Source organism: Ovis canadensis, chromosome 3 (genome assembly GCF_042477335.2).
Source record: "Ovis canadensis isolate MfBH-ARS-UI-01 breed Bighorn chromosome 3, ARS-UI_OviCan_v2, whole genome shotgun sequence".
NCBI classification, from domain to species: Eukaryota; Metazoa; Chordata; class Mammalia; order Artiodactyla; family Bovidae; genus Ovis; species Ovis canadensis.
Genome location: NC_091247.1, coordinates 218,521,351 through 218,548,555, shown reverse-complemented (window position 1 = coordinate 218,548,555; position 27,205 = coordinate 218,521,351). Strand labels below are relative to the sequence as shown.

The following is a 27,205-nucleotide window of genomic DNA, read 5'->3' as shown; positions in this document are numbered from 1 at the left end:
ATCTAATTTGGGTGTAGGATTTTCTTGGGTTCAAGAGAATTGAGCGTGTTCTGGCTGATAAGAGCGGTAAGAGGGATTTGGAGCTGCCTGAAAGAGCGCCCTGTGTCCTGGTACGACCTCGTGTCGCCCTGGGGCGAGGTCTGTAGTGATGTGTCACAGGGCTCTCTCTCTCTCTTTTTTTTTTTGGCTTTGTCCTCTTATCAGTTCTGTGGGTGTTCAGGATAACAAGCACATAGGGTGACAGAACCAGGATTCAGAACCATCTCAATTGGCTAGGAGGCTGAGGTTAAGCAGAACTCAGAAATTAAAAAAAAATTTTTTTTTCAGTTAAAATAAATACATGCTCATTATTGAACGCCAGGAAAATAAATACATAAAGGGGAAAATAAAATAATACCTAGGACCACAACTGAAGGATGAGTACCGTTGGTATTTTGGTATATGTCCCTCCAAATTTGTGTTCATGCAAATCTGTATATTTTAGCATAATTGCAATTATACTCTATTTTTTTTTAATTTTAAGCTACTGAACACTATGTGCTCAGTCGCTAAGTTGTGTCCAACTCTTTGGAACCCTCTGAACTGTAGCCCACCAGGCTCCTCTGTCCCTGGGATTCTCCAGGCAAGAATCCTGGAGCAGGTAGCCATTCCCTTCTTCAGGGAGTCTTCCCCACCCAGGGATCGAACCTGAGTCTCCTGTGTCGGCAGGTGGGTTCTTTACTATTAGGACCATCTGGGAAGCCCCAAACAGTATTGTACCCTATGACAATTTATTTAACTGTGCCCTGCTGGACTTTTAAAAACTGTCTTCAATATTTAACCAGTTCAAAATTGCTTGACATCTAGTGTGTTTGCCTATCTGAAGATGAAATCTAAAAAGTTGACTTGTAAAATCGTGCGTTTAACTTCAGAACATCAACTATATAGAATAGGAACTTACTGTCAATCCTTGTGAGGAGAAAAATCTTGAGGTTTTTGGTTGATGAAGGAAGGGGAAGGGAAATGAGCATTTATTAAGTGCCTACTGGATGCCAGGCAGTATTCTAAGCATCTCTCTCGAAATCTCTCATTTAATCTTTGTAGCAGCTCTGTGACATAGGCTTTGTGTTGTTTTTTTAGCCTCTACTTTACAGAGGAGGATTCCCAGGTGACTCAGTAGTAAAGAACCCGCTTGCTAATGCAGGAGATGCGAGTTTGATCCCTGGGTCAGGAAGATCCCCTGGAGAAGAGAATGGCAACCCACCCCAGTGTTCTTGCCTGGAGAATCCCATGGACAGAGGGGCCTGGCAGGCTACAGTCCAGGAGGTCGCAGCGTCGGACACGACTGAAGTGGCTTAGATAACTTAGGCTACAGAGGAGGAGGAAGTTACATGGAGATTAATGTGGGGTTGGGGCATGTGCCCAGGTCCATCTGGCTCTCCGCTGCGGAGACAGTGGTGTGGGAGGGGCCTGCGACAGGAGGGCTGAGGCCACTGCGGTGCTCTGGCCACACTGGGAGCCTCTTCTGGTTTTGGAGGGTGGACACACCAGACCTAGGGAGCACTGAGCTGTGGTTGTCTCGGCCAGGACGGAGCAAGGGTGGCTGCTGGCACTTCTCTCCCAGGAGGCAGCCCTCTTTTTGGGAGCAGCAGACCCCTCCATCTGATCTGCGGTCCATTTGAGGAGGGAGGACCAGGCGGACCCACGTCCAGTTTCTATTTCTGTGAAGGATGTGTTCGGGATACTTCACAGGAGGTCTCCGCTCTGGCTGGGAGATAGCATTAGTGACCTCTGGGATCTCGCCTCCACTTTGTGGTCCTGGCCTGTTTCTCCACCAGTAGCGTGGGGGCTTATTTCCCACTTGGACTTTCTGGAAAATCCATCCTGCTAGAGGGAGGTAATGCCGGAGGAGAGGCTGTGGTGGGACTGCATGGCCCCCCATCACCCTGTGAAAGCTGAGTGGACAGCTGTCAGGGGCAGGCTGCCCCCGAGGCTGGGGCCGGGGAAGATGCTCTGGCTGGGGGTAGCGGCCGTGAGCAGACTGCAGAGCTGCGCCATCTGACGGGAATGTGAAATTGTATGTTTTCTGGGAGCCACATTAAAGAAGCGAAAAGAAACTGACCAAATGAGTGTTAATAATATATTATTAAGCTACTGTGTCTGAAATATTACCGCTTACTGTGTAATCAACAGTAAAACAATATAATGAGATTGTTTACGTTGCTTCTCATATAAAGGGTTGGCGATCCAGCCTGTGTTGTATACTCATCGGCTCGTCTCTGTCGCCCAGCCACTTTTCAAGTGCCCGGCAGCCACATGTGACTGGCCACTCTTTTGGACCGTGTAGGTTCACAGCTGGCCTGCTCTTTCTGCTTCTTATCAGCTATGTGGCCTGGGGCAAGTTTTCAGACTTCAGTGTGTCTTGTTTTCCACATTTTTTGTTTGTTTGTTTTTGGCCTGGCCTAGCAGTGTGCAGGATCTTTGCTCCCTGACCAGGGATTGAACCTGTGCCCTGTGCAGCAGAAGCACAGAGTCCTAACCACTGGACCACCAGGGAAGTCTCTTACTTACCCCTCTTATAAATGGGGTCAATAATACTAACAGTGCCAAGCCCATATGGTTGATGTGAAGATTAAATTAGGCAATGTTTGTAAAGCGCTTGGTTTTTTTGGCCTGGCACGTATTAAACTTTGTATAAAAGTGAAAGTGAAAGTTGCTCAGTCGTGTCCTTCTCTTTGTTTTGTTTTTTATTATTTATTTTTTTGCTTTTTCATTTCTTTTTTATGTCCTTCTCTTTGCAACCCCATGGACTGTGTAGCCTGCCAGGCTCCTCTGTCTATGGAATTTTCCAGGCAAGAATACTGCAGTGGGCTGCCCTTTCCTTCTCCAGAAACTTTCTATAAAGTGCTTATCAAATAAATGACCTGTAACTGGTCCTTAACCCCTGGACAGGCTAGAGGGGCAGGTGGTGATGAACTCGGGAAAGCCCTGTTGTAGGGCGACCCTGTGCTCCCTGGGTGGCCCCCTAGTTCTACAGAGTGAAATGGGTTCAGATCAGATGGGCTGATCCACCGCTGCTGCAGAGGGCCGCCTCATGGGAGAGAAATGTCAGCACCCCAATGACAGGACGGGACAGGACAGGGCAGGGTCCAGACCTCAAGAGGTGTGTCCTGGGTGTCTGTCTGCTTGGGGCTCGGAGCTCTGCTGCGTGGCCAGATGCTCCACTGTAAATGGCAGGACCTCGAGTTGGGATGGGAGGCGGGGCTGCCTCCAGTTCTTGGTAGTCTTGCTGCTTGTGCAGGAGAAGAAGGGAGACATGATCAGTAGCTTCCGATACCCACCTTGGAGCTCCGCCAGCGCCAGCAGTGCCAGCTCTCTGTCTTGGCATCAACCCCCAACCCCCTGGTTGCACCTGCCCTTGGCCAAGCCACAGTGGTCGCAGAGCACCCACTGTGTGCCGGGCGCTGGGCCAGGTGTGGTGGGGGGCACCTGGAAGGGAGGGCCTGGTCTCTGTGCTCGAGGAGTGTCCCATCAGGCAGGGGAGACACCCTGAGTGGCAAACACTGAGAGCCTGTGGGGGTGCGCCAAGGAGGGCGACGGAGAAGCACTGATCGGTGCTGAGGGGGTGCCCAGGGAAGAGGATTCATTCCCACTTGGAGAGGGAGCAGCCAGGGAAGGCTTCATGGAGGAGGAGGTACTCGGGCTGACTTTGAAGGATGGGTATTTGACAGCTGTGTGTGCGGGTGTGTGTAAGAGGGACAGAGAGAAGGAGAGAGGGAGGGAGGAAGCGAGTGGGAGAAGCGTCCGCGAGAAGACAGAAGTAGTAGTGATTGCGGGTCTGTGGTCATGAGACAATGGGGAGGGGAAGTGGGGGGAGATCACTGGGCTTTATGACGAGGTTGATTTGGGGGCCTCTGGGCAGAATAAGGAGGACCTGTTAAAAGTTTACTTGTCAACTTGCAGTAGAGTTTACTCCTTGTGATGTGTCGGTCCTGTGGGCTTTTTCTCTTTCTTTTTGAATTTATTTGGCTCTGCTGCTGCTGCTGCTAAGTCGCTTCAGTCGTGTCCGACTCTGTGCGACCCCAGAGACGGCAGCCCACCAGGCTCCCCCGTCCCTGGGAGTCTCCAGGCAAGAACACTGGAGTGGGTTGCTGTTTCCTTCTCCAATGCATGAAAGTGAAAAGTGAAAGTGAAGTCGCTCAGTCATGTCTGACTCATCACTACCCCATGGACTGCAGCCTACCAGGCTCCTTCGTCCATGGGATTTTCCAGGCAAGAGTACTGGAGTGGGGTGCCATTGCCTTCTCCTTAATTGGCTCTACTGGACCTTAATTGTGCCATGTGGGATCTTCAGTCTTCCATCCGGCCTGCAGAACATGGGATCCAGTTCCCTGACCAGCGATTGAACGGGGGTCCCCTGCATTGGGAGTGCTGAGTCTTAGCCACTGGACCACTAGGGAAGTCTCAGTCCGATGGACTTTGACAGATGTACAGAGTTGGGTGGTGGCCACCATAATCAGGGTCCATGACTGTCCATCTCCCCAGACAACTGCCCGATACTGCAGCCCTGTCGCCCCTCACCCACCCTGCCCTCTCTGATCTCCTCTCACTCCTGTGGTCCTGTCCTCCTGTGGAATCACACCGCATGGAGCTTTGGGCTCTGTGGCCTTCACTAGGTGGTGTGTGGGTCAGAAGACGCTGAGTTGTAAGGATCTCATTATACAACATCCCACAGTGTGCTTGGCCACTGACTGGTTGAAAGACTTGGGGTGTTTCCAGCCTTTGTTGATTGTGTAAGCTGCTATCGTCACTGACGTGTTGGTTTTTTTGTGAACACAGGCCTCCGTTTCTCTTGGATAAATACCTAGAGTGGGACTGCTGGGTCACACCGTGCATGTATGTTTAATGGTGTAAGAAACTGCCAAGGGGCCTCCCTGGTGGTCCAGTGGTTAAGACTTTATGCTTCCACTGTAAGGAGGATGGTTCCAGTCCCTGGTCGAGGAGCCAAGATGCTACGTGCCTCGTGGCCAAAAACAACATAAAACAGAAGCAATATTGTCAACAAATTCAATAAAGACTTAAAAAAAAAAGAGAGAGAGATCCGCATCAAAGAAACATCTCAAAAAAGAAGCTGCCAAACTGTTTTTCCACGTGTCGTGTCTTGCATTCCTCCCAGCGGAGTGGCGGTGCTCCCTCGCAGTATCTGTTGTAGCTCGTGGTGGTGTTCTGTTTCCCTCTGGCTTGTTTGCGCCATCCCCCAGGGTGTGTAGTAGAATCTCATCGAGGCCACGGTTTTAATTTGCATTTCCTTGTTGACCTTTCAGGTTAGTTACTTGCCATTCATACAGTTTCCTTGGGGAAATGTCTGTCCAAATCTTTTGCCTATTTTTTTCTTTCTTTCGATTGTTTTGTCTTTAATATTCTGGTTACAAGTCGCTTCTCAGATGTCTGATTTATATAGATTTTTGGAAAACTCGGTTAAGGAGGAAATTTCCGAAAGAAGATGGTGGGTTGATTCTCTTCGCTGTACGGCAGAAACTGACTCTGAGTTGTAAAGCAACTATGTGTGCTGAGTCACCCAGTCGTGTCTGACTCTTTGCGACCCCACAGACTAGCCCGCCAGGCTCCTCTGTCCCTGGGATTTTCCAGGCAGATACTGGAGTAGGTTGCCATTTCCTTCTCCAAGGGATCTTCCTGACCTAGGGATTGATCCTGGGCAGATTCTTTACTACTGAACCACTTATACTCCAATAAAAAAAAGAGATATGTGTAAGAAAGCAAAAACAAAAAACCCTGTTATTTGAGAACATGGTGATTAACTTTATCAGGAATAATACTGTTTTATCATCTCATTCTTTTTTCTTTTATTATTTATAAGCTTATTATTTTCAATCTTTTAAAAATTTTTATGTATTTATTTATTTATGGCCGCTCTGGGTCTTCCTTCCGGCACAGGCCTTCTCTAGTTTTGGCGAGCGGGGGCTGCTCTCCACTTGCTGTGTGTGAACTTCTCATTGCAGTGGCTTCCCTTGTCACTGAACAGGGACTCTAAGCACAGGCTTAATAGTTGTGGCTCACAGGCTTAGTTGTTCCACAGCATATGGGATCTTTAGTTAGGGTATGTGGGATCTAGTTCCCTGACCAGGGATTGAACCCAGGCCCCCTGCACTGGACTCACAGGGTCTTAGCCACTGGACCACCAGGGAAGCCCTTGTCATCTCATTCTCATCCATGGAGTTTCCAGGGCTATTTCTGTCCGTAGTCTCTAGTACTCACTACATGTCATTTTGTTAAGATAATTATTACCTTAGATATTGCATCCCAATGTGTTTGTAACAACCTGACGTCTTATTGTAAACAGTGTTCTTGTGTGCTTAGTTGATCAGTCATGTCTGACTCTTTGTGACCCCAGGGACTGTAGCCCACCAGGCTCCTTGTCCATGGGGATTCTCCAGGCAAGAATACTGGAGTGGGCTGCCATACCCTACTCCAAGGGATCTTCCAACCTAGGGATCGAACCCAGGTCTCTCCCACATTGCAAGCTGATTCTTTACCAGCTGAGCCACCAGGGAAGCTCCTAAACAATGTTCTTAAATGTCAGAAAATGTTCTTAAATAATCAGAAAAGTAAGAAATCACAATGGGGTATAACTGGAAAAGGACTAAATGATCTTCCAGTGTAACTCTACAAAGATCTTCCAGCCTAAAATAAAGTGAATATTTTATTTCCTCTATCCAGTTTATTACATATTCATACATATGTACATGTATGCTGTGCTGTGTGCTGTGCTTAGTAGCTCAGTAGCTCAGTCGTGTTCGGCTCTTTGCAACACCATGGACTGTGGCCCACCGGGCTCCTCTGTCCATGGGATTTTCCAGGCAAGAATACTGGAGTGGGTTGCCATGCTCTTCTCCAGGGGATCTTCCCAACCCAGGGATGGAACCCTTGTCTCCTGCATTGGCAGGCAGATTCTTTCCCCTCTGAACCACTAGGGAAGCCCATATACATGTATAATGATACATCTATATGCTGTTATAAACTCAAGACTCTTGCGAGTCCCTTGGACTGCAAGGAGATCAAACCAGTCAATCCTAAAGGAAATCAACCCTGAATATTCATTGGAAGGACTGATGATGAAGCTGAAGCTCCAATACTTCGGCCACTTGATGTGAAGAGCCGGCTCGTTAGAAAAGACCCTGATGCCAGGAAAAATTGAGGGCAGGAGGAGAAGGGGGCAGAGGATGAGATGGTTGGATGGCATCACCGACTCAATGGACATGCGTTTGAGCAAACTCTGGGAGATGTTGAAGGACACGGAAGCCTGTCGTGCTGCAGTCCATGGGATTGCAAAGAACCAGACACGACTTAGTGACTGAACAACAAACAACTTAAACTTTTCTAAGATATTATAAAATAAAAATAGAAAAATAAAGTGTGAAAAAAAAGATAGTGGGTGTGGTGCTCGAATTTGGTGTCCTGAACCTTGACTTTTCTTCAGGGGCAAAGGAGGGACCCTGTGAGGTGTGGGTTGGGAGTCCCCTAAAGACTCCTGATAAGGTGAGAAATGAACCTGGTCTTCTGTGAGGTCCTGCCCTACACAGCATCTGTCTCAGATCAGGAGACCCCGGTGGCATCTCTCTAGGTGCCAGCGCTGGCCGGCCACGCTAGACTTCCCTGTGGCCACTGGGCCAGGCTGGGGCACCCCATCAAGAACAACAAATGCTTATTTGAAGCCTGGGTATCAGCTGAGTACATGGCCTCATTTCCTAACAAGATGACCGTGCATCCTGGTATGGAGGTGGGGCCTTTGCTGGCCTGCAGGAGCAAGGGCCTGGTGGGTGTCTGGCTGGCGCAGGAGGGAATCACAGGGTGAGTTTCTGGGTTAGGGTGGGTCCTGGGTTGTGTGACCTCAGCCTGGAGTCCGAAGGCTCTGGCCACTGGAATTTCTACCCTGGTCCGGGGGGTGGCTCTGAGACATGAGGACATTCTTATGAAAATGACCTGGGGTGGGGTGGGGTGGGTGCTGCCTCCTGCCTCTCTCCAAGCTCCGTCCAGCCCATCCCACTCCTGTGTGCTGGGGGCTGGGGTGCTGCCCACATGCAGAGTCCTCACTCTTCTGCTGGGCAGGCCTTGTCCAGGGATGACCAGACAGTGGTCAGAGCTGAGGACGGGGCTCCCTCTGCCCCCACCCTTGGCTTGCTGATGTCGTAGGTCCTGGGTTGCTCTCCCAGCCACGGCAAGGCCTCCCGCCTGCTCCTCCCTGGGCGGGGCCTTGTGCTGCAGGGGCGCCCAGCCTGGGCACTGCCTGGGTCCTGACTGCTGGGCACCATCACGCACTCTGCAGGGGAAGAGGGGGAGCAATGGAGTGTGGCTGTACCCTCCACCCCCCGCCCCCAGGCTGGGACTAAGTGTTCGGGGAGCTCTCTCCAGCCCAGCCTGGGGAATCGCTACTCGAGGAGTTTCAGAGACTCCGGGCTCTTTATCCCTTGAGAGATCTGAATTCTGAGACAGGCACCCAGAGGGACACCAGTGGGTTGGTTCAGTCCTTTCGCCTCCAGTACTTTCGAGACTTTTGCTTTATGTTAGAATCCTGAGAGGGGCCCAGAGGAGAAATAAATGCAAGGCTGCAAGGCTTAACCCTCTCACCATCCCCCTGACCCGCCCAGTTTCCCCAAATGTGTGTGTGTGTGTATATATATATATATATATATATATATATGTATGTATGTATATAAAATATATACGTGTGTGTATATATATACAAAAAATTTTGGTTTTGGCTGTTCCTCAAGGCTGGTGGGATCTTAGTTCCCGGATCAGGGACTGAACTTGTACCCTCAGCAGTGAGAGCGTGGAGTCCTAATCACTGGACAGCTAGGGAAGTCCCTACCTTTTTTAAAGATTATTTTATTGAAGTATAGTTGATTTACAATGCTTCATTAATTTCTGCTGTACAGCAGTGATTCAGTTCCACATAGCTACATTCTTTTTTACCTTTTTTAAAAATTAATAGCTTTTGTTATTATTTTGAGCAGTTTTGGGTTTACATACAAATTAGGCAGAAATTACACAGAATACCCTTCCTCCTCCCCCAGTTTCTTCTTTATTAACTCTTGCTTCTGTGGCATTTTTGTTACCTTGATGAGCCTTAATGATGCTACATTATTAACTGAAAGCCACATTAGGGTCTGATCTATGTGTTGTGTGCCCTGTGGGTTTGGACAAATATCTAATTTCAGGTGACTGACGCTAGTGGTAAAGAACCCGCCTGCCGATGCAGGAGACATGAGACCCGGGTCCGATCCCTGGGTCGGGAAGATCCCCTGGTGGAGGGCATGGCAACCCACTCCAGTATTCTTGCCTGGAGAATCCCATGAACGGAGGAGCCTGGCGGGCTGCAGTCCATAGGGTTGCAAAGAAACACGACTGAAGCGACTTGCACCATTGCTGCATCGGATGGGCTAGCTTCTGTGCCCAAGAACGCCGGTGCCCCCTCGCTCATCCCTCGGTGGAGCTTCGCGTGTCCCCACAGTGGCGCCCTCTCTGGATGTCCTGTAGGCGTGGTCCTGCATCCGTAGCCTTTCTCGATGGCATCAGGTGGGCCTCCCATGGGAATATGCCTTTAGGCTTCCTCCATGTTCTTCCTGATTTGACAGCTTGTTTCTTTTTCATCATGAGCAATATTCCACTTTCCCCAGCTTTTTTCTTTGTCTGTGGGGACATTCTGAGGTCCAGGGAGGGGACATGGCCCCAGGTCTGAATGCAGAACCAGTTTGTTTTCCTTCTGAGATCAGAGGGACTTCAGAACTGCTTCATCAAGGCCCCCTGGGGGCCCCAAAGCAGGCCTCCAGGGTGGGGTGGGGGTGGAGGGCCTTGGGCACCCATTTCCTGGATGCCTTAGGGCTTGGTCCATATACACCCACGGCCTGGCCATTTGGGAGGAGGGCTAGGGTCAGAGCTGAGGGGGTGGTGTGCTGGTGCCTCGCCCTGGTTGACACTGCTGCCCCTGGGGTGGGTGGGGCATCTGGGGATGGGCCTCTAGCCTGTGTCTGCTCAGGGATCTTATCTCCCCTCTTTCTTTTCTTCTCTGAGCCTCTCTGTCCCTCCCTGCTGACTCCTCCCTCTAGCCTGCTTCCGTCTGCTCCAGTTACCTCTCTCCGTGCCCCTCACCCCTCCTGCTCCTCACCTCCCACTGTCCAGGGGCGATGCTCCTCACTGTCCTTGCCCCCTCCGTCATCCATCCATCATTCCTCTGGGAGCCAGCCAGGTGCCATGCCTGTAGATAGGAGTTTTCCTGGTCCTCACGATCGTTACTGCCTCTGCTGTATATCTGCAAGGATGTAGCCCCAGAGAGTCATGGCTTGCCAAATCGGTATCCCTTGGCCAGTGTGCGGCCCAGCCAGGCCTCTGACCCTGGGCTCCGCAGCGCAGCCCTCCTGGCCAAGCCTGGCTCTCCGTGACTTTGGTTCCAGCTTGTGTTCACACTGGAAGGTCTGTGTCTGCTCGTCTTTTGCCTTCTTCCCTTCCACCCTCTCCCCATCCTGTCCTGTCAAGAAGTGGAATGCAGTCGACATCCCCACTGAAAGGAGAGGGAGGGGCACCCTGCTACCCTCCAGGGCTTTGCTGTTTATCCCATGCGGTCCCTGTCGCCGCTCTGCAAGGGGTGGATGTCTGGTTTGGTTTTCGAGGTGAGGATGCAGGAGCTTCAGGAGGTGATTGCAGAGCTGCTCAGAGGCAGACCTTAACCCAGGTCCTGAGACTCTGAACTTCACGATGGACCACATGGCCTCATGCTCAGCTTCTTCAGAGCTGTGTGTGTTCAGGGAGGAAGGGGTACTGCCCAGTGCAAAGGGACTGTGGGGACGTTTGGGTATCATGGCCTCTGGTTCTGTGTGGTTTTTTGCAAAAGGCCCTTTGCTGGCATCCTTCGAGCCCTGGCTAGCCTTCTGAGTCACACAGTGGTCACTTCTGTCCAACGGACTGCCCTGCCTGGCCTGTCCCTGTTCCTTCTCCCATCCTTGGGGAGTGCCTGCCTTTTCTCTTCATTCCTGGTTATGAGCAGGCAGCTTCCTTTCTCTCCTGTATGGTGGGCCCTGGACTTCTGGAGTGACCCTTTATCTCCCGTTTCCATCTGCATCTTTTTTCCCTTCTATCTCCTGGTGGTGGTGTTTAGTCACCAAGTCGTGTTTGACTCTTTGCAACCCCATGGACTATAGCCCGCCAGGCTCCTCTGTCCAGAGGATTCTCCAGGCAAGAATACTGGAGTGGGTGGCCATTGCTTATTTTTAAGAAGGGTGGTAGAATGCGCACAGCTTGAGATGTACCATTCTAACCATTGTTAAGTTCAGTAGCGTTATCTTGTGTTACCATCAGCCTCCGTCTTCAGAACTTTTTCAGCATTCCAAACAGAAACTCTGTCCCCTTTAACTCATAACTTCCCCCAACCCCCAGCCCCTCATAACCTGTCTTCTCCTTTCTGTCTGCACGGATTTGCCTGTTTCAGGTGTTTCATGTAAGTGGAATCACAGAATATTAGTGATTTTGTGTCTGACATTTCACTTAGCATAATGTCCTCAAGTAGCATGTGTCAGAATTGCATTCCTTTTTATTATTTTTTTATTAAAAAAATTTTTTTTGGCCATGTTGTTTGGCTTGTGGACTCTTAGTTCCCTGACCAGCGATTGAAACTGGACCCCAGCAGTCAAAGTGCCAAGTCCTATCGACTGCAACACCATCTTCCTTCCTCCTGCCCCCCATCTTTTTTTTTTAAAAATTCCTTTTTAAAGCTGAATAATATGGATAGATGACCTTCTGTTTATCCCTTCAGCTCATGATGGACATTTGGGTTGTCTCCACCTTTTGGCTGTCTTGGGGACTTTGGGCACATTTTTCGCCACCAACTTTGGTTTTCCCAGGGCCTTGATTTGGCGCCTGTTAGAATCCTCCCTCTGCCTGAGATGTTTACCTGTAATGGCTTACCTTGTTACTCTCCCAGGTACACTGGATTCTTGTCATTCCTGACTTCCATAGAGTCACTGGGAACATGAATTAGCAGGTACAGAGCCAGAGTTCCAAGGGCAGACACAGGTTAGGGTCCTGTGAGTCCCTGGTTGCAACATTTTTGTCATCTGTTTAATTCGTAACCTTGTTTTATCTGTATTTCTGTCCAGAGACACATAATTTATTACAGATTGTTGATTCATTAACATTGAACTCACGGCCAGCTGCGCCATCGCTCATGCCTGGACAGGGTTTATCTAATGCACAGATTTTCTCTGTAAGGCGTGTCACGACCTTCTTGCCCTTGGGGTCACCAGTCAGCCCCCCAGTGCTTCACTTGGGTGCTATTTTAAACAGTGAGATCAACAGCAAAAAAGATAGAAGTGTCAAAGTTGTGGCACTAAATAGACGGAGGAAAAGATGCTTGTTTGGGGTCTGAGCTGAAACTGGAAGGCAGGGCAGCCTCGCTGGACCTCAGCTCAATTCTAGTGAATGGGCAAGTCTGCAAACATGGAATCTATGAATAATAAAGGATGACTGTACTTGCACCGTCACATCACAGGGACCCCTGGACCCATAGATTGAAGGAAGTAGAGGGCAGGACCATGTCCTAGTAATCTTGGACCTCAAGCCTGGCATCCAGTAGGTAATTTCAACTTTGTGTGGGTCCTTAGTTGCTCAGCCGTGTCCAGCTCTTTTTGACCCCATGGACTGTAACCTGCCAGGCTCCTCTGTCCACGGGATTCTCCAGGCAAGAATACTGGAGTGAGCAGCCATTCCCTTCTCCAGGGGATCCTCCCAACCCCAGGGATTGAACCTACACCACCTGCATTGCAAGTGGGTTCATTACCATCTGAATCACCAGGGAAGCCCCAGTTTCAACTGTTTTGAGACATAATTGACATCTGGAAATGTAAGAGACTTCAAGCACACATCTGGTGATTTAATGTACGTGTACACTATGAAAGGGTCCCCTCCATCTGGTTAGTTAACACATCTCTCAGCTCACATAGTTTTCTCTTGTGTGTGAGAAGATTTACGTGCTACTCTCTTAGCAGATTTCAGTTGTACAATCCGGGGCTAGCAGCTGCAGTCACCGTGAGACATTAGACCTCAGGCCTTATTCTTAGAGGTTAACTGTTTTGCGCCCTTTTACTGACCTCTCCCATTCTCTCCACCCTCAGTAGATATTTGTAGATGGACTGGTGTCCAGAATTAAGTACAGAGCCCTGGCCTCTGGAAAGTGATATGTGTGAATTTGGAGACAGTGAGGAGACCAGGAGCTGGAGGAAAGAGTGGGTGGGGCTGGAGGAAGGCTGGAGCCCACTGGTCCTGAATTTCCCTCCAGATCTAGTTTCAGGAATGAGGTCAGAGCAGCAAAGCCTCCGAGATGACTACCCCTCGGCCCCAGCCCAGCCCACCGGAGGTCTCCACCTGCTTCAGTGTGTGCGAGACTTTGTGGTCCTCGTACCCTTGGGTCCAATCTCCAGAGCCTAGGCTGGTGGCAGTAGCCATGGTAACGATGGGAGAGCCATTTTCGTCCCAGCTCTGATGTCTGTTGGATGGAAAACATTCGCGTTCCATCCAACGTGATGTTCTGTGGGTTCTGTAACAACTGAGTCAGGTCGGGCAAAGCACCTGGGGTTCAGAGACTTGACCCCACCTGACCTGATAACCGGAATTCCCAGGTGGTGCTGGTGGTAAAGAACTTGCCTGCCAATGCAGAAGACGTAAGAGACGCAGGTTCGATCCCTGGGTCAGGAAGACCCCCTGCAGGAGGGCATAGCAACCCACTCCAGTATTCTTGCCTGGGGAATCCCACGGATAGAGCAGCCTGGAGGGCTAGAGTCCACAGGGTCACAAAGAGCCGGACACTAGTGAAGCGACTTAGCACATATGAACGCTCTGATAACCGGGTCGCGCAGACAAGTCCTTCAGCCTGAAGAAGGATCCCTGTTTGGGGTTGAGGCGGACAGGACCCGCTTCCCCACCCCAGATTACTGTAGTCAACCGCAATCAATCCTAAAGGAAATCAACCCTGAATAGTCATTGGAAGGACTGATGCTGAAACTGAAGCTCCAATACTTTGGTCACCTGATGCAAAGAACCTACTCATTGGAAAAGACTCTGATGCTGGGAAAGATTGAGGGCAGGAGGAGAAGAGGGCGGCAGAGGATGAGATGGTTGGAAGGAGTAGTGACTCAATGGACATGAATTTGAGCAAGTTCTGGGAGTTGGTGATGGATAGGGAAGCCTTTTGTGCTGCAGTCCATGGGGTTGCAAAGAGTCCGACATGACTGAGCGACTGTACAGCAATAGGAACAACTCCCCCATCTCCTATATCTTTACACCTGGCCTCCTGTATCGGGAAGATTGGGAGTGATTTCTGGAAGGAAACCCCACTTTTTCTTCTCCTCCCAGCTTTTCAGTTAGGAGTCACTGGGATGCAGGAGGTGGTTCTTCTAGAGGCCCCCAGGAGAGGAGCAGCAGCGTGAGAGCTGAGACATCGGTGGGAAGGATGTCAGACCCCCTCCCGAGAGTCCTGTGTGGCTGCAACCTTTAGCCTGGATCCCAGAGCTCCTATCCTCGTGACTGGGAAGGAGCCCTGTCCTAATGGTCTCTCCTTAACTTTCTGGGTGATACCAGGCAAGTCCTATGAACTTCCTGAGTTTCCATCTCCATCACTTCCAATCTAGGGGCAGGACGGCTGTTGTTCGTCAGTCGCTCAGTTGTGTCTGACTCTCTTTGCAACCCCATGGACTGTAGCCCACCAGCCTCCTCTGTCCATTGGATTCTCCAGGCAAGAATACTAGAGTGGGTTGCCATTCCCTTCTCCAGGGTATCTTTCTGATCCAGGGATCCAACCAATGTCTCCCGCTTGGCAGACAGGTTCTTTACCACTGAGCCACCTGGGAAGTCCCAGTAATAATTAAACTGGCTAGTTAATAATGTGAATATCTAAGGCGTCGTGTCTCCTGGCTATGCCTAGGTTTTCTCCTGGGGTTAACACTAAACACAGCAAGTGCCCTGGAGGCCAGAAAGTTGGGAGATGACAGGAGGGTGCTCCAACTTCCCTGATGTCCCATGTGGCTCTGGCAGAACAAGGACTGTGGTCCCAAGGTCCTTCCTTCCCCGAGCTGGGAGGTAGGCCTGGGAGGCTGCCCCACAAGGCAGGTCTGCCGAGGCCCTGCACTGGGTCTGCCCTGGGGAGAGCAGGGCAGCGGGTCACCTGAGGTCCTGGACCTGGGATCCGTTACCAAAATGGAGCTGCTCCCAGCCCTGTGTGGCCTGCTGTTCCTGGCCCACGAGGCCGGCTGCCTGGCCTCTCCCTCTGTCTCAGGCCACGGCCGTGACAGAGCTCCCACACAGCCTCTGCCTGCGGCTCGAAGGGTGTGGAGTGGGGTGAGCCAGCAGCATCTGGGAGAAGGGTCCCCTTGCCCCTCCCCCAGTGCTCCCCAGAGACCCTCGGGGGCCTGCCAGGAGGAGCTGGAGGGGACAGATGGCCTCGTTAAGCCTGGGCCAGGTGCCACCAGCAGAGGAACAAAAATAATCCCTGACTTGGCCCAAGGGCCTGCCCCGGAGGCCTCTGGTTCTGCCCCCACCCAAAGCAAACTCTGGCTCCCTCCTAGGGACTAGTGATGCTGGTTACTCAGAACGTTTCCAAAGAACTGGGAACTTACAGCTTTTATTGAAATCTTTCTGATAATGAGACTGGACTTCCCTGGTGGTTCAGTTGGTAAAAGAATCTGCCTGCCATGCAGGAGACCCAGGTTCGATCCCTGGCTTGGGAAGATCCCCTGAAGAAGGAAATGGCAAACCACTCCAATATTCTTGCCTGGAAAATCCCACGAACCTCTAGAGGAGCCTGGCGGGCAACAGTCCATGGGGTCGCAAAGAGTTGGACATGACTGAGTGACTGACACTTTCTCTTTCCTTTGGAGACTGTGGGTCAGGTCGAGAGCCACAAGCTCTGCTGGGGCAGGGAGGAGCTGCCTGCACAGTTCACAGGTGAGCTGGCTGAGGTCCAGGGAAACACAGGGACTTGTCCATGGTCGTAGCGGCTTGTAGGACAGGAGCCAGATCCTGGGACTCTCTTGATTCCCAGGCATCATCCTTTGATTTTTCAGCCTCCAGGATAAACCCCAAAGGGATTTGCATACATACTCAAGCCCTCCCTTGGGTGTGCCCAGGCCCAGAGGTTGCTGAGATTTTCTTGTGTTTCCTGACACTAAACAGAATCCTGTGTCCTTCCTACAGAGAAATCATTAATCCACAACACGCACCAAATAGCCGTTCATGTGCTCGTCCTTCTGTGCCCCAGTGTGTGCAGCGTGCGGAAGATTTAGTAGAGAAAGACGACGAGCCCTGCCCTCTGGGGGGCTGCGGTGTGTTGGGGGGGGCGGCAGTCACACCTGGGAGCCGGGGCTGAGGGTGCCCAGAGCACAGAGACTGGGCTGGGACCATCCTCCCAGGGGAAGTGAGTTTGCGTGCAACCGTCGCCATACCCCTGACACTGACACAGCATTGTAAATCAAGGATACTTCAGTGACAAAAATGAAAAATGAAGGAAGATTTTGGCTGGACCTTAAGGATGGGTGAGAATTGGCCGGATGAAAAGTAGGGGGTGGGAAGGAAGGTCACAGGCAGCTCGGCCCCTGTGCAGGGGGGGAGCTTGGCATATTGGGGTGTCATTTGGGGCTTGGGGTGGGTGCAAAGAAGAGGGAGGATGGTGTGGACGGACAGAAGGTATGGCTGGAGAGCTGGAATCAGCGGATGAAGGGCCTTGTAAAATCTCATTACCTAAGAGCCTGGGAAAGAGTTTAAGTGAAGGAGTCACATGATCAGATGTGTTCTGTAGAAGCTGCAGTGAAGATGATGGAGTCCGGATTGGACTGGCCTGGTCGTCCAGGTGAGCACTGGCGAAGCTGGAGCTTTGGGGTAGGGCTCCGGGAGAGAAAGCCAGGATGTGGTCACTAACTGCTGATGGGAGATGAGAGGGTAGTCAAAGCACATTCCTTGGCTGCTGGCCTCTGGGCAGATGGTGATGTCCTCTCCCGAGAGACAGAGGAGGAGCGGGATTCAATCTCGAGCCTTGTGACTCTGGACGCGTTGAGAGGGAAGAGCTTCGGAGATGTCTGTTGATTGGGGGGTGGTCATTCTGCAGCCAGAACCCAGGGAAGACTTGGGTTTGGATGGGAAGGTCTAATCCAAGGTGAAGGCAGTGGGTTAGGTGACTCGAGAACTGTCTTGGGCTTCCATGTGTCTTGAAAATCAACTCAAGTTTGTGGAAAACCTTGTGGGATTTTAGTCATACTTTCACTGAATTTATGATTTATCCAGAGAGATTCAACCTCTTGGCGATACTATTTTCCACGAACACACAGTTTCTTCTCCATTTATTTAGAAATTATGTCTTTTTTTTTTTAATTAATTTTTTTTATTGGAAGCTAATTACAGTATTGTAGTAGTTTTTGCCATACAAAGACATTAATCGGCCTTGGGTGTACATGTGTTCCCCATCCTGAACGCCTCTTCCACCTCCCTCCCCATCCCATCCCTCAGGGTCATCCCAATGCACTGGTCCTGAGCACCCTGTCTCATGCAGAAATGATATCTTTTAAAGCAGTTACCATTTTCTCTGTAAAGATCTCATCCTTTGTTGGATTTATCACTACTCGATAAATTATGACTTTGTATCTAAACAGGATATTTTAAGAAACTGCGTTATCAAATTTCTTATTTCTGGCATAAAAATGGAATTGATTTTGTTATGTTGGTGTTGTTGAACTCAGAAGCTCTTTTTATGGTTTGTTTCTTTTCAGTCTTCTATCACGATTCCTAAGCACAAGGACAGTTTTACGTCTTCCTTTCCGATCTGCGGAGCTCTTCTATTCTACTGTACCGTCTAGGACTTATGTTACAGTGTTGAGTGTTCAGTGTTGAAAGTGAGCATTCTTTATCTTACTTCTGACTTGAAGTGTAATACTTTTAGTGTTTAATCATTAAAAGTTCTGGTCACCAAGTCCAATCTGTGACTAGGTGTTTTTCCCGTCACCAGCCAGCAAGTGTTTACCCTACAATTCAACTCAGTTCTAACATTATCTATCTGGAAGTAGCACGGGCTCCTACAGGCTAAAGCCTCAGGCCCGCAAGACGGCCCTCACCCTGCAAGTTCGGGTTATCATCAGCTACAGACAGACTGGGGCGCTTCCCTGGTGGCTCAGTGGTAAAGAATCCACCTGCAGTGCATGGGAAACACGGGCTCGATCCCTGGGTTGGGAAGATCCCCCAGAGCAGGGCTTGGCAACCCACTTCAGTATTCTTGCCTGGAGAGTTCCACAGACAGAGGAGCCTAGTGGGCTACAGTCCACGGGGTCACAAAGAGTCGGACACGACTGAAGCAACTGAGCAGGCACGCATAGGTACATTGGAAGTTCCAGAGACCCCCACCTCCTTGGGTTCAACTCACTTGCTAGAGTGGTTCTCAGAACTCAGAGAAACATTTCACTTACCAGCCTACCACTTTGCTATAAAAGGATGTAACTCAGGAACAGCAGATGCCAGGTATGCATCTGACGTGGCTTGGGGAAGGAAGCAAGCTTCCACGCCCTTTCTGTGGGCAGCCCCTCTCCCCGCCTATTCATATGGTCACCATACTCAGAAGCTCTGAGATCGTTTCCTCTTATATTTGTCATTTTGGATTTTGAGATTCTTTAGCAAGGCTTTGGGTCTCAGCAGTCTGAGTTAAGATTGTCTACTTAGAGATTATTAGCCTGGGGTCACTGTTTATTTTTGTGAATTGACTGGGGCTTCCTGTAATATGAAGTTCAGATCTCAAATCCACTTAAGGGCAGAACGTTGGCTGCAAATTCTGAGGAAAGACGATTCTTTTTTATACCTAGGGCTTAGACCAAGACAGACCATCTTCCATGTCGTATTTTATGAACAGTCTACCTTTTCTCTGAGGACTGAGTTACAGCCACCCTGCATGCTTCTGGTGTAAGGTCGCATAGGTGTGGCCACTAAAACTCAGCGGCTTCATTACTGGGCTTCCCTGATGGCTCAGGGGTAAAGAATCCGCCTGCCCATGCAGGAGATAGATGTAGGAAATGTGAGTTCCATCCCTGGTCAGGAAGATCCCCTGGAGGAGGAAATGGCAACCCATTCCAGTATTATTGTGACACCCTCAGACTATTGAAGAAAACTTTTTTTTAAATTTGGAGTATAGTTGCTTTATAACCCTGTGTCAGGTTCTGCTGCACAGCAAAGTGAGTCAACCATGCAGATACATATATCCCCTCTATTTTGGATTTCCTTCTCATTTAAGTCACCGCAGGGCACCGAGTTCCCTGTGCTATACAGTACGTTCTTGTTAGCTATCTATTTTATATATATTATCAATACATGTCAATCCCAATCTCCCAGTTCATCCCATATACCCCCTTTTCCCCTTGGCGTCCCAGATGTTTGTTCTCTGTGTATGTGTCCCTATTTCTGATTTGCAGATCAGATCATCTGTACCATTTTTCGAGATTCCCCATATATGTGTTAATATATGATATTTGGTTTTCCCTTTCTGACTGACTTCACTCTGTGTGAGAGTCTCTAGGTCCAACCACATCTCTGCAAATGACGCAATTTCATTCCTTTTTATAGCTGAGTAATACTCTGTTGCATGTATGCACCACATCTTTATCCATTCCTCTGCTGACGGACGCTTAGGTGGCTTGCCTGTCCTGATTATTGTAAATAGTGCTGCAGTGAACACTGGGATGCATGTATCTTTTTGAATTATGGTTTTCTCTGGGTAGATGCCCAGGAGTGGGATCACTGGGTCAAATGGTAGGTCTAGTTTTCGTTTTTTAAGGACCGTCCATACTGTTCTCCATAGTGGCTGTAGGAAAACTTATTTTAACAGCCACAGAGAGGAGGTTGATGTAAGTTTGTTATGCTGAAAAACCTGGGACCCTAGGGGCAGAGATTGAGACTCAGCTGCACTAGTGATTGGCTCCGTGACCTCTGGCGTGTCCCTAGGCCTCCCTGGTCTCAGGGTGCTTATCCTCAAGCTGAGGGGATTGGGTTAGGTTTCCGCGGGGGTTCCTGCCTTGAATTTCAGTGGTTCTACCCTCCTTCCAACTACATGTCCGTGCCAGCAGCCAGGCCAAGCTCCTTAGACCTTCCACCCCTCCCAGGAGGCGCTGCCCCCGACTCAGCTCCTCCTTTTCCTCCACTGTGACCTTGACCGTGCTAACCCTCATGCCCATCTTTCTGTGAACAGTGGTGCCTCTAACAAGCCTGGGGAAGAGAGAGACAGGGAGGAGGAATGCTTGGGGAGGTCTTATCTCAGAGAGTCTTGGATGGTAGTGGGTGGGAACTCAGGTGTTCTGACTCCTGACACTGTTCCTGATGGCTAATGAGGAAGAAGGGAGGGGCTGACGTGCGATGGGGAGGGGGTCCTCCTTTGCAGAGGTGCTTGGTGGCTGAGAGAGATGGGATGCTGGGGGCTCCAGAGGGCTTTGGGAGGTAGCTGGTGTCCACCTGGTTTTTATAATCCAAAAACTGCCTGAAGATTATTAGCATGTGCTGCTGTTGTTCACGTTTAGTCATGTGTGACTCCTTGTGACCCCATGGACTGTAACCCGCCAGGGTCCTCTGTCTATGGGATTTCCCAGGCAAGAACACTGGAGTAGGTTGCCATTTCCTTCTCCAGGGGATCTTCTTGACCCAGGGATTGAACCCGGGTCTCCTGCAGTGCAGGCGGATTCTTTACTGACTGTTAGCAGGGAAGCCCTAACACCCGAGAATCTGCCAGGGTTAGACGCTTCCTCTAAAAACAGCCTGAGCTGGGATGAAGTAGGAGAATGGTGACCTGTATTTTATTTTGTATGTTTCTTTTAATTTCATATTTTAATTATGGTTAAAAAGACACATAAAATTAATCATCTTAACCGTTTTGAAGGATACAGTTGAGTCATGTCAAAGTATATTTATAAGGAGATATATGTATAACTGAAACACTTTGCTGTGCGCCTGAAGCTAACACAACATTAAATCAATGGTACTGCCATAAAAAATTTTTAAAAATAAAAGGTAAACTTAAAACCAGGGGAAAAAATGTATATACATATTGTTGCGCAGCAGCAGATCTCCGAAACTTTTTCATTTTGCAAAACAGAAACTCTGTACCCAGCAACTCCCCGCCTCCTCCCCGCTCCATCCCCTGGTGACCATCCTTCTACTGTCTGTCTCTATGACTTTGGTTGCTCTCAGACGTCATAAACGTGGAATCACAGCGTATTTGTCTTTAGTGACTGGCTTACGTCACTTAGGATAAAGTGTCAAGGTTCATCTCTGCTGTATAATATGTAGACACCGTGTTCTGCTTATCCATTCATCCATCCATGGACACTTCGGTTGCTTCTACCCCTTGGCTATTGTGAATAATGCTGCTATGAACAGCGGTGTACCCACATGTCTTTGAGACACCGCTTTCAGTTCTTTTAGCTGTATATGCAGAAGTGGAATTGCTGGACCATACGGTAGTCCGATTTTTTAGGGACGTCCATACTGTTTTCCCTAGCTGTTGTTCCCACTTTACGTTACAGTGCACAATATTTTGCATTCTTTTGCCTCTTTGTGGTTTAACATAGAACAATCCTGATACTTGGTCCTCACTTTTGACTTCCCAGTGCCATCTTGGGCCTTAGACCCACAATCAGGGCCTGGTCACTGAGCTCTCACAGGGTGGGAAGCTGAGGGTGATGGACTGAAGATGACCTGCCCTTGCCCCCCCCACCTTCTGCCTCACTCTGTTCCCTGGGGTCCCTGGCTTTTCTCTTCGAGCTCCTGAGCTGCGATGGGCAAGAAAGGAGGAGCACCCAGTTCTGGGGGGTGGCACTCCTTGGGCGTCCTGCCCCACATCCACACATTCGTCCACTGATGCCCTGGTGGTTTCTGCCCAAACAGGTCCAACAGGCGCTCCTCCAAGCGGAGCCTTGGAGGGCAAGGCCGGCACCATTACCTCCAACGAGTGGGGCTCTCCCAACTCCCCCGAGGGGAGCAACGTCTCTGGGGGCAGCCAGGCCTTGGACAAGCCCATCGACAATGACGCGGAGGGCGTGTGGAGCCCTGACATTGAGCAGAGCTTCCAGGAGGCCCTGGCCATCTACCCGCCCTGCGGTCGGCGCAAGATCATCCTGTCGGATGAAGGCAAGATGTATGGTAAGGAGGCTGTTGGGTCTGGGCAGCCGTACCCCTGTTCAGGGTTGAGTCAGGTTCCCACCAAGTGATGGAGGGGTGTGACTTCCTGGGACTCCTCCCAGGTGGACGCTGCTTTATTCTGTCTGGACTCCTAAGGGATGGAAGGATCTTGGAGGAGATGCCCGTGGACGGATGTGGAGGTTGGTAAGAAGGTGGTGGGGGAAGACTTGGGAAAGTGGCAGAACATCCCCCCAGGGCAGGCTGGGAAAATCCCTCCAGCCACCCCCCAGGCAAATGCTTGACCTTCTCCCAGCTTCCCATGTGTGAAGGGTGTTAGGAAGATGTCCTTGCTCATCCTCTCCCTCCCTCCTTCCCCCAGGCAGGAGTCTGTTGTGTACCAGCTGGGGTGGGGCAGATCTAAGCCCTGCTCGGTGGGGGCGGTGGGGGAGGTGAGCATACATGTAGCCGTACACAGGGAAGATGGAGTGTCCCCAGAGAGGACAGTGATCAGGAAGGCTAGGTCTTCCTGAGCCATTAAGATTGGGAACATGCTCAGTGCCCAGCAGCCGGTGGGCTGAGCCATTCTCCTGGGGCTGTGTCGACTTCTGTGACTGTGTATTGCTTTTTAGACTCTTCATGTTAGATTGGCGTATAGCCGGTGAACACTGTTGTGATGGTCTCAGTGCACAGCAGAGTGGCTCAGCCGTACATATACATGTGTCCATTCTCCCCAGATTCCACTCCCATCCAGGCTCTGTCTTGACTTTTGGGTGGAAGATACGGTATATGGGGAAGCAAGTTCAGTTCAGTTCAGTTGCTCAGTCGTGTCCAACTCTTTGCAACCCCATGGACTGCAGCACGCCAGGCCTCCTTGTCCATCACCAACTCCCGGAGTTTGCTCAGACTCATGCCCATTGAGTCAGTGATGCTATCAACCATCTCATCCTCTGTCGACCCCTTCTCCCACCTTCAGTCTTTCCCAGCATCAGGGTCTTTTCCACTGAGTTGGCTCTTTGCATCAGGTGGTCAAAGTATTGAAGCTTGAGCTTCAGTATCTGTCCTTCCAATGAATATTCAGGACTGATTTCCTTTAGGATTGACTGGTTGGATCTCCTTGCAGTCCAATGGACTCTTAAGAGTCTTCTCCAACACCACAGTTCAAAAGCATCAATTCTTTGGCGTTCAGCTTTTTTTATAGTCCAACTCTCACATCCATCCATGACTACTGGAAAAACCATAGCCTTGAAGGAAGGCTTTGGGGAAGCAGAGCAAATAGTAACAGCCATTGGGAGGCTCAGCTCAGCCATTGGAAAGTCCCCCAGGACACCCAGCTTGAGACATGGGTCTTGGGCAGGCAAGGGAGTCTCTGTGACTGACAGAAGCCTTCCAGCCCCCGTGCTGTGATTCCCAGGAAAGGAGGTGCTTCAGGGTGCTGCTCCCTGGGTCGCCCTCTGCCCTCAATGAGAGGGCTCCAAGCCAGATGCCCTTCCCCAGCACAGATGCTTCGTCAACTGTGAGGGGCCCTTAGGGGCTGACCCAACTCATCTCCTAGGCCTTCTGTAAGAAATCACCACAAATTTAAGGGGTGCCTTAGACAAAGAAATGTATCCTCTGGAGGGTCAGGAGGCCAGAAGTCTGAACCCAAGGGGGTCTGTAGGGTTGGATGTGTGCTATGCCTCCCTCCTGGCTTCTGGTGGCAGCTGGCGGCCCTGGTGCCCTTGGCTTGTGGCCACATCACTCTCGTCTCTGACCCTGTTGTCCTCTCCGAGTCTCTGTGTGTCCTGCTCTTATCAGGACACCAGACATCAGGGGCCCACCTTAATCCAATGTGAGCCCAGTCGTGTCTGACTATATGACCCCATGGCCTGTAGCCCACCAGACTCCTCTGCCCGTGGGATTTCCCAGGCAAGAATACTGGAATGGGTTGCCATCTCCTCCTCCAGGGGATCTTCCTGACCCAGGGATAAAACCTGCGTCTTCTGTGTCTCCTGCATTGGCAGGTGGATTCTTTACCACTGAGCCCCCAGGGAAGCCCTATATTCAGTATGCCCTCATCTTAACTAATTATGTCTGTCAAGACCTTGCTTCTTGATGAGGTCACGTGCTGGGGTTCCGGGGGGACATGAATGTTGGGGGGACACTGTTCAACTCAATTCAAGTGACCAAACCCAAAGCCTCTTACTCACTGGCCTGGGGTGCTGTGGAGCCACACAGCCCTGCCTCCTTTACCCTTCACCTGCACCTCACCTGTGAGGACAAAGGACTCCTTCTCCCCTGCTTGTTGGGGAAGCAAGGTCCTTTCTGGACCCCGGGTCTGCTCCTCAGTCAGCAGTTGAAGCTGCTCATCCCTCCTTACTGGCCCCTCCGCCGTGGCTCTACTCAAGCCCTGTGTCAGCCCCTAGGCCGCCCTGCCTGACCCCTGTTCTAGCGGCTGCTTCTTACCTCTGGTCCCTGCAGAGGCTTCGTGGAGGAGGCAGCACTGTGCATGGAGCATCCGTGCGTCCAGATGGGGCTGCTTCATGGAGGCTTTGCCTGTGGAGTTGGGGAGGAAGGGTCTCGAGTATCTGGGGTGCTTCCCACTGCTCAGTTGAAGAGTGGGGTGCCTGCTGGTCACGAGATGAGGGGTGAGGGTGAGAAGAGGGCAGGGTGTGCAGGGAGGGACAGGTGGGTGGCTGGAGAGCTGGCAGGTCCCTGGTGGGACTGTGATGGGTTCCTGGGGAACCTGGCAGGATTTCTCTTCCTGCTTTCAAGGGACAGAGGGCCTGGCAAACACAGGTGGGCAGAGGTGCTCAGCGTGGGGAGGAAGTTGAGGTCACTGCTGTGTGGGGAAGACCCCAAGGGATTGCAAACCGTGGAGAGCCAGCGGACAGTGTTTGAGGGCCGCTGTGGACCAGCTGTTCCTTTGTGCATGGTGGTAAAGTATACGGAACATCAAATTGACCGTTCTAACCATTCTTCAGTGTGCAGTTCAGTGAAATTAAGTACATTCACACGGCTGTGTGACCATCCCCACCATCCGTCTCTAGAATTTTCTTATCCTCCCAAACTGAAACTCTGTCCTCCTTAAACACTCACCTGCACCGCCCCCCCGACCCCCCGGCCCCTGGTGCCCGCCATCCACTTTCTGTCTCAGTGGCTGTGACTCCTCTGTGGACCTCACGTAAGTGGGATCACACAGTGCTTGTCTTCCTGTGTCCGCCTTGTTTAAACGACCGTCGTGTCCTCGAGGTTCCTCCACGTCGTACGTAGCGGGTGTCAGAACCTCCTTCCTCTGGAAGACTGGGTCACGTTCCGTCATAGGGATGGACCCCGTGGTGCACAGCTGTTGACTCAGTTGACAGACGTTTGGGTGAATGCTTCAGTTTATTCAATCGTTTAGTTCAGTTCAGTCACTCAGTCGTGTCTGACCCTTTGTGACCCCAAAGCACAGCACGCCAGGCCTCCCTGTCCATCACCATCTCCCGGAGCTTGCTCAAACTCATGTCCGTTGAGTTGGTGATGCCATCCAACCATCTCATCCTCTGTCATACCCTTCTCCTCCTGCCTTCAACCTTTCCCAGCATCAGGGTCTTTTCAAATGAGTCAGTTCTTCATATCAGGTGGCCAAAGTATTGGAGTTTCAGCTTCAGCATCAGTCCTTCCAGTGAATTTCCAGGACTGATTTCCTTTAGGATGGACTGGTTGGATCTCCTTGCAGTCCAACGGACTTTCAAGAGTCTTCTCCAACACCACAGTTCAAAAGCATCAATTCTTTGGCTCTCAGCTTTCTTTATGGTCCAGCTCTCACATCCATACATGTCTATTGGAAAAACCATAGCCTTGACCAGACCGACAGTCGTTATGGGTGGCTATTTCTATCTCTATTCACGTAGAGAGATATCGGGGTTGGGAGACTTGAGCTTAGTCCCCTGGCGATGCGACTGAGGCAGGGTTTGGGAAAGGCAGGCACACTTTCAGCAGGCAGGCACACTTTCAGCAGTCCCGGGGGTGGAATTCTCTTTGGCAGGAGGGGAGCCGATGGGCGGGGGAAGCTGGATGAAGACAGTGGCTCACTGTGGGTCTTGCTGGTGTCCCTTGTGGCCCTCCTTCCCGTGTGCCCAGAGATAGAGAGGGGCTGAGGGTGGGGGGGCCACCCCGAAGGAGGAAGAGGAGAGGGACCAAGGAGGCCAGAGCTTCATAGTGACCGTCTTTGTCGGGGAGGGGTGAGTAGGGAGGGTTTACAGCCTCTGTAGATGCAGAGAGAGAAGCTCAGAGAGGCTGAGTCCCTGAGTCGCTCAGGTAGTAAGTGGGGGCTGGGGGGGGGTTTGCTCAGCACTCCCTGTCACCCCAAGTGGCCCTGGTGAGCTCTTTGAAGCCAGTTCAGCTCCCGCTTGGCCCCGGCTCAGGTGGGTCAGGCTCTGGGCAGGGGGACCGGAGGGGGGCCTCCCCCCATCCCTGCAGAGTCTGGTGACCAACCCAGCCCCCACAGCACCTGTCCTCCTCGGGTACACATCCTGCCCGGGGCCCAGACGCTGGCTTCTCCCAGCTCCCCGTCTCCTCTTACAGGCGCGGGGGCTGAGCCAAGGTGGGGCCTCGCCGGGGAGTGGACGGGGCTCTCTGCCCGAGTGAGTGGCCCAGCTGGGGGGTATATATAACTCTGAGCTCAGGCCTAGGCGTGGGATGGGCCCCAGGCCCAGGGGGAGGGGGAGAGGGACCTGCTGCCAAGCTGACTCAGACCTCGGGCTGCTCACCACCCTCTTCGGCTCCCGGACCCATTTTTTTTGCCACCCTCTGTGCCCCTGCCCCATCTGAGCCCTGGGCACCCTGGAGGGCTCCTCCCCTACCCCCCTAACCCCTGACTCTGCATCCAGAGTCCTCAACCTGGCTTCCAGGTAGGCAGCTGGCTTCTCAGGCAGGAAGCACAAAATGCCCAGAGGAATATCCGAGACCTGGAGTCTCTGAGGATGGGGGTTCAGGCCTGCCCCCAGCCCAGCCCACGCACACCGAGAGCAGGACCGCCGATTAGGGGCAGACAGACATGCAGGTG

The 27,205-nt window shown here is 51.2% G+C and overlaps 1 protein-coding gene and 2 non-coding genes across 14 annotated transcripts in view; 2 read left to right on the top strand and 1 right to left on the bottom strand.

Moving 5' to 3' along the window:
* The window catches only part of TEAD4 (TEA domain transcription factor 4), a 65,928-nt gene that overhangs the window by 6,926 nt on the left and 31,797 nt on the right, over window positions 1-27,205 (top strand). For 7 of the 12 annotated variants that reach the window (XM_069581516.1, XM_069581509.1, XM_069581514.1 and 4 more), the window contains one exon: window positions 21,946-22,200. In XM_069581516.1, coding sequence (XP_069437617.1) covers window positions 22,194-22,200 — 7 coding nt within the window. In that variant the 5' untranslated portion in view covers window positions 21,946-22,193. Of the gene's footprint in view, window positions 1-21,945; window positions 22,201-22,301; window positions 22,380-27,205 lie in introns of all 12 variants that reach the window. The other 5 variants (XM_069581507.1, XM_069581512.1, XM_069581511.1 and 2 more) reach the window with 1 other exon arrangement.
* TRNAQ-CUG (transfer RNA glutamine (anticodon CUG)) lies at window positions 2,464-2,536 on the bottom strand. The gene has a single exon. It is a non-coding gene; the product is annotated as a tRNA-Gln (tRNA).
* TRNAG-GCC (transfer RNA glycine (anticodon GCC)) lies at window positions 15,698-15,770 on the top strand. The gene has a single exon. It is a non-coding gene; the product is annotated as a tRNA-Gly (tRNA).